Raw genomic sequence first — 7,500 nt, forward strand, 5'->3', positions numbered from 1 at the left:
TGTTTGTTTGATTTTTGTATTTACTTGGATTAAAGGTTCTTCTTTTTCTTTTTCTTCTTTTTATGAATCCAATTAAATTACCCTTTTTTGTACCATTTTGTGTTGCATATGAAATTTCATTCTGTTTACATGGAAAATAATTCAAGACTAATAAACTGACTAAGTGAGGTTTTTTTTATGGAAATGAAACTTCAAGTATAAATGAGAAGATCAAAACGTTTCAAATTAACACGAGAACAAAACATTGATTGTGTTATCAGTGTAGTCGCTCAAAAAATGTTCTAAGATTGATTTGCATATCTAGTTGAGGCGGATACATACTAGAATATTGTTCCTCTGAATTTCTGCTTAAGTCGCATCGTTTTAGTGCTCTGTTTGTTTGAGTGGAAGAAGTGCGTGTTTCCAAACGCCCTTTATTTGTTATCTAGTTTGAAATTGAAACTTTTAAACGGTCAATTTACTATTTGGTACTATTTGTTTAGCGAACTAGGCGTCAGTTTATTTATGGAAGCATTTTTATAGTAAGCAAATTATTTCTGATTCAGAATTCTATATATATTGTATCTATCTTCATGTAGTCATTTCTCATAATTTACCTTATTCCCAGGGTATCCACTCATAGTACACTCAGGGGCGACCTTTGGCTATAGGTCATACATGGCAATGTTGCCCTCTGAAAAGATCGGAGCCATAGTCCTCAACACTGGCCCGGACTTGGAATACCGCCATCGAGCCCCTGTGACACATTATCTCCTTGACAGTGCCCTGGGCATTGATCCTTACATTAACTCTACCACCATATGTACATTTCCCAAGCCATGGGCTGACGACAATCAGACCACCACTGATCGCCCGGAACGATCTAACGAGTCACTTGATTTCAAGATCGGAGAATATAAGGTTTGTTACCTTTATCTCAATAAATCAATGAAATTTAAAGGCTTGATTTATATGCATCCTTATGTAAGTTGTAAGAAACATTCACATTCCACTGATTATAATATGTGACCCTCCGTCTCAAAACGGTATTATGTCGGGATGATTCATAACCCAAAAATGTAAATTTAGAGATAGAATGATGAGAAATCGGACCTTAGAAGTTTTTACAAAGCTATGAATAGTATTTATATTTCACCATGACGTAGAGAAAATAAACCCAAGTTTGATATTTGTGGATATGAATTCAATTTCCCTAACATAGTGTATCCCGACATAATACCGCTTTGACACGGTGGGTCACATATTCAGATCAAAACCAGCCAATTCTTTCCCTTTCCATTTAATGCTGTATATGCACCTGTACAGAGCAAAATCCATCTTCAAACTTGGATTGTAGCCATTCATTGCCGACCAATTAATGCATGTAGCATAAGCTAAGATGTGAATTGATAGTGATCGATTGTCAAATGGAAGGAAGAAGGCCTAGATATTTTCTTTTTCCGCATCCCCTGCAACTTTTAAAGTGTAAATTATAACATTCTATAATACTAAGCAATGGAGATAATAAACGCGAGAAAACACTAAATTAAAGGCGGTCGCGGATCAGATTTCAATAAAATTATCAAAATTGAAAAAAAATCACCGTCAATTTATTTATACGCATAACACACACACACACACACACACACTCACACACACACACACACACACATATATATATATATATATATATATATATATATATATATATATATATATATATATCAGTATATATATATATATATATATATATATATATATACAATATATATATATATATATATATATATATATATATATATATATAATATACTTGAGTGGCTTTTGGTAGACTTCGGTGGATTTCGGTAGATTTTAGATTTTGGTAGATTTCGGTGGATTTCGGTAGATTTCGGTGGATTTCGTTATTCAGCAGTAACAGTTTTGGTTTTTCTTTTCTTCTCTCCTCTTTTCCTTTTCCTGACTTCTTTCTATTATTTGGGTTTTTTTAATGTATAAATCTTCAAAGTTTATTGGTGTTATGGTCAGCATTCTCCGGGAAAAGGAAAAGGACCCTTTCACATTATGGCCGACTCAAGTCATTGTTCCTCACTTTGCAGTTGTCAACAATGTAATCAGAAATAAAGCTCACTTACTTAAATATTTTTTAATGAAATAAAAAAAAAATTGATTCGTGACGCATGCTAAGGTCCTATTACTGAACTTTTGATTCCGGCTGCATGTGTAACTATATTAAACAGCGTCTATGTTTCCGGATTCTAATTTCAAAGAACTGAGATACCCCAAGGGCCGTTGGCGCGGTCGTACCGCAGACCTCTTAGTGGTTGTCCAAAAGAACGCCTCTCGCTTGATGCATTAAGCTCTCTTGCTGTGACAGGGCAGCAACCCATAGAGGAAGAGGAAGCTAAGGTAAACAATTTTACTGAACATGACTTTGGCAGAAATGATAAATATGTTATAAATGTTTTGTCATTGCAACTGTTTTCTTTCTTTATTTTTGCAGGGTATTTACACAGAACTTTTCTTTGGCAACTTGGAAATTTCCTACAACTCTACATTAAAGTCACTAGTGATGAAATATGGCTGGGGTGAATGGGAGTTGATATTGTGGCCCTCTGCAAACAAAGAAGACAGTAGTGAACAAAGGTTTTATGCAGCAGAATCTGGAATAAATACAGTGTTTGATTATAGCCCGCTCTACTTCATCGAACATCCATACAAAACAGGAACTGTTGTTGGTTTTAGGGCGACAGCGTTTGAAACAGAGCGACCTCCTATATTTTGCAAGGAGGAACATCAAGATATCTGTCAGAAGATAAGAGCAAAGAGCTACCCTGAGGAAGAAGCACATCTTTGTGATTCGGCGGTTTCTGTTCAATTTGCCTACGGAAAATTCTATGTTTTTGTTCTGCTTGTGTTTGCAAAGTCAATGAATGATAACTGGTCTCTGCCATCTTCATCATCTTAAAGGGTTTATCTAATTTGTACCACTGGTCCACTCGTTGAGAAATAAAATAGATAAATTTGAAGATTTCGTCTGGTTCAACCACCAGTTCTGGTGACAGTTTGCTATTAGAAATCTGTAACTTAAATAATCACGGAGCTATACTGAATATCAGCCGACCAGCCAAAATGACGGATCTTCCAGCTTTTTTGGCCCAGCTGATATAGAAAGTTGTATCACCGCACAATCTAAGAGGGTTTTTGGAAAGTGACAAATTAAGAAGCAGGCAGTGGCGTAAGATTTTTTAAAATCTGAAAATATTGTATTTTTCCTCTGCTCTGTCTGACACTGTTTAATACACAACTTTTCAGATGTTTATATCACACCAGTACCTGTTCCTTAATTTGTCACTTTGATATTTTCAAAATAAAAAATTAGCTACTCGTGCCTTCGTTCTCGTCATTTCGTACTCAATGTTTGTGTATTTTGATATAAATTGAGGGTTCAAAGCAGAAACCCACGCCCTTGTGTGAAAAATATAAGTATTAAGTCCCAATTATCGGGTAACCTCAATGGTTTAATGGCTTACGTCTGACCAGTAGGTCTGAGGTTCGATTCAAAGTCGAGGCAGTGAATTATGACGTCAAACTAATTTTTTGAAAATGCTCACAAACTGGAAGGGTCGACTGGAATGCATGTAGATTGAAGGGGCAAGATCCGATCCCACCACATAATCTTCTCCTATAATTATCGGTCCTACTAAGCTTAATTGCCGTCCGGAGCCGTCCAGAAGCCTTTCAAGATGATGAGCCGTACGGAGGTCATCTAAAGCATTCTCAGGCCATCCGAAGGCCCTCAGAGCTGTCCGAAGGGGAGGCCTTCCGAAAGCTCCTCGTTCTGGCATTTCTTGCAATCGGTCCTACTAATTGCCGTCGGATGACCAGGGAAGCCGTCTGGAGGTCATTTAAAGCATTCTCAAGCCATCTGGAGGCCCTCAGAGCTGTCCGAAGCTTTCCAGAAGCCGTCGGAAGTACCAATAATTTTTTTTAGAATGCTTTAGATGACCTCCAGACGGCTTCCCTAGGCATCCAGACGGCTCCGGACTGCAATTAGTAGGACCCATAATTTAGGGTTCGAGCGTTACTAAGCATTAACAGTCAGATTGTTTCCTGCTATTTATTTAGCCCATTCCGTCACTTTAACTTTTTTCCTTCCAACGAAAACGAAAAGGCCTGACAAACATTGCTTACCTTCCATAGCTACTTTCGCAACCACTCGACGACACTTTGCATTTTTTTAATGGTCTATGTTAAAATTGTTAGTGATGCTCAGGATTTATGGGTTATTTGCTTCGGGAGACAGACACATAATTAAGGTGACTATGGGACGTCGGTTCACGGTTATCGGTTGATACCAGGAGAAAAAAATATTTTATTTTAAATTTTCGGATCAAAATTAATACCCCTGAAATGTTTATTTGACTAATTTTAATATAATATGTGATAACTGACGTGATTTTAAAAGTGTATGCATTGTATGCTTATTGAATAACCAAACTCCATGTCAAAAGCTTGCAAGGCAAAGCAACAAGATATCATATGATCACATGATTGAATTTTTTTTCCAAAATTTGTTAGAAGAATAAAAATATTTTCATGAAAATAAATAAATTTAACCTATCCTATTTTATTTTTTAAATTATTATTTTTCTTTTATGAGAATATCATGCTTTTTATTATACAACTTAATCAAATATAAAAGATACAGTTAATAAGACACTGTCCAAACAGTATTATTAGTCAATCGAAAACTTAAAGTGTCATTTTCTCAAAAGTCGACAAGTATATATAAATATATATATATATATATATATATATATATATATATATATATAATATATATATATATATATATATTATTTTAATATTTACCACAATGTTTGAGTCAGTCTACATCGATGTTTCAGGCCTAATCAGCCATCGTCAGGACTGTGTGTTACATGAGTTTGGTTTGTTGACTGTTGTTGTTTGTTGAAGTGGTTCTGGTTTGTAGTTGATTAATAAGAACTTCCAGCGATGTGGACACGTATTGTACATCTCATTTTTCGTGTTGAGGGTGTTTGATTATAGTATATTTCTCTTCCAGGCATAAGCTACACTGTTTTGATGTTGGTGTGTATCCTGTTGCTTTAGATAAAATTCTCCATGAAATGTTGTGGTCTAGTTTGTTGTCTTTTAATTTCCAAATATTATGTTCGCTGAGTTTTGTGGATGTTTTTTTTTTGTTGGTGTTTCTAAATGTTGAGGTGTGGAGGTTGTATCTTGTTTTGAAATTATTTTCCGTTAGTCCTACATATTTTTCTTGCTTGTTTGTTTTAGTTTCGGTGACTGGGCTTAGTAAATTAAACTTGATTCTAAACATTGTTTGTTTAGCGGGCAATGTTCCTTATTTCTGCAGTTGCATTTTCTGGTGGGTGGGTTTTGCTCTTGTTGGTGGTTTATTAATATTTTTTTGTTGTGGCTTCAAAATATTTGTTCTATGTTGCGCATACACGAGTAGCTTATTTTTATGGTATTCCTGTTGATAATTTTATGTAGCTTGTGGTTTTTTGGAAAGTGTGTATCAATTAACTTCAGGAACTGATGTCCAATGTTTGTGCTGACGTTTTTATCGAAAGGTGGGCTGAACCAAGTAATATGTCACTGTGTTGTAATATATTTTTTAATTTTATAAAAATTGGTAATGTTAGTGATCTGTTTTGTTGAGTCTTACTATATGTATTATTCTTTCTGAGATAATATGTTGTGTTTGAAAGGGTGTTGTGTTCTTATCTATCCATAGAGATGTCCTTACTTCTTCTAAAATGTGAAAGTTTGTTTCATGTTTTCTATTATTTTGTTGTGCGTTTTATTGTGTCGATAATGAATTGGATTTCTGGATTTGTTGTATTGCATTTCAGAATTAAGTGATATTGTTCATCTATGATGATTCATTTACATAATGCATATATATTGTATTTTAGTAAAATATTGTAAATCATTTTGTATGTGATGGTTTTTGCTTTCTGTGATAGTTGTTTATAGGCAAGTTGTTAAATAATTGATGTTGCTCTTGACTACTCCTATTTCAAGTGTTACACGTTTGTTAATCTGTAGTATGAGTGGTTTGTATATTTGTTGTCCTGGCTTTTTCCTAATCGGTGACTGTTGGATGTAATTAGTTTTCCACGTATGTGATATAAATCTGGAGGCTGTGTTCCGCCGAAAAAGGGAAATAAATAATATGCACTCTAGCACCGTTTACTTGAACTACACAAAATTTGAGGAAAATAGTGATAACATTTTTTTAATTTCTTGAAAATCTGTCTATAATTTTCAGTAAATGAGTATGATTGTGGTTAAATTTTAGAGTTGTATAAAGTTATGGTTGGGTGGTTACATGCTTCTAAACTTTTCCATCTTTTTTTCTTTCTCGCACCCGATATACAGGTGATAAACACTTTTATCAGAATGTATACAATGTAACTACAAGTTATATATCACGACTTATAATTCTATTTGAGAGAGACGCGATTATTCTATAATTCATGAATAATCCAAATATACAATTATAATACTATAAATGAGGTAATTACATTATAAGATACAAAATGAGATGAATGAATGACAAAATAATAATGGTGAACCTTTTCCTCAAAACAGCTTTTATGGTTGATTTGGCTGGTATGGAGAAGAGTGAAGAGAAGGAGAAAAAGTTTTTTCGGTTTTGTTTTGAAAATGACAAAACCATTTTATCTTTAGCAGAAGTGTTCATAACTTTATCACAACATTTGTTATTTCACGACATGCACTTTCAATTTTATTTCTTAATATCGAACTTTGGATTCAGTCACATGAATCTGTGTGAAACCCAACTGATCAAGCCACAAATTTGGTTTCTTCTATAATGCATCATAAAGATATCATTTTCCCAACTGCACTTATCATTTTACAACACGCGTTTTCACTCTGACCACTTCAGCCACGATAATATAAATTTTAGATTTAGATATACTAAACCTTGTGATAATATCAAATTAAGCAAACCATGAAAGTATGGAAAAGAACACAGCAGAAACCAGTGGGAGAGGAAATAGGAAGAAGACGATGGAGGTGGATTGGACACACGCTTAGAAAGAATGACACAACTATAACAAAGAAAGTATTGGACTGGAACCCTCAGGGCAGAAGATCAAGGGGAAGGCCACGAAGAACATGGAGAAGGATTAAAGAAGCTGATATACGGAGAAGTGGTAAGACCTGGAATGAGATAAAAAAAAGTTAGCTCAGGATAGAGAAGGATGGAAACTGTTTGTCTGTGGCCTTTACCCTGACCCAGGGTGAAAAAGGCAATGATGATGATGATGATGATGATGAAATGTGGTTCAAAAATTGAATTTTTTCTCTGATCGATATAATCGAGAATTGTGAGGGTTTTGAGTGACAGGTCACCAGATGGTATTGAAGAAAATTGGAACCATTAAAAACACAAAAACAATACAAAATACAGCCCCACAAGTATTTGTGGATTCTCTATAT

General features: G+C 34.6%; 1 protein-coding gene across 1 annotated transcript in view; it reads left to right on the forward strand.

The window, feature by feature from the left end:
* LOC144965463 (uncharacterized) overlaps positions 1-3,368 on the forward strand; it is a 16,296-nt gene extending 12,928 nt beyond the window's left edge. The window contains exons 6-7 of the mRNA XM_078900834.1: positions 608-900; positions 2,483-3,368. Coding sequence (XP_078756960.1) covers positions 608-900; positions 2,483-2,947 — 758 coding nt within the window. The 3' untranslated portion in view covers positions 2,948-3,368. The remainder of the gene's footprint in view (positions 1-607; positions 901-2,482) is intronic.
* Positions 3,369-7,500: the final 4,132 nt, after the last annotated feature.

This window comes from Berghia stephanieae, chromosome 2 (genome assembly GCF_034508935.2).
Source record: "Berghia stephanieae isolate SIO BIC M18660-M18661 chromosome 2, UCSD_Bste_1.3, whole genome shotgun sequence".
NCBI lineage: Eukaryota > Metazoa > Mollusca > Gastropoda > Nudibranchia > Aeolidiidae > Berghia > Berghia stephanieae.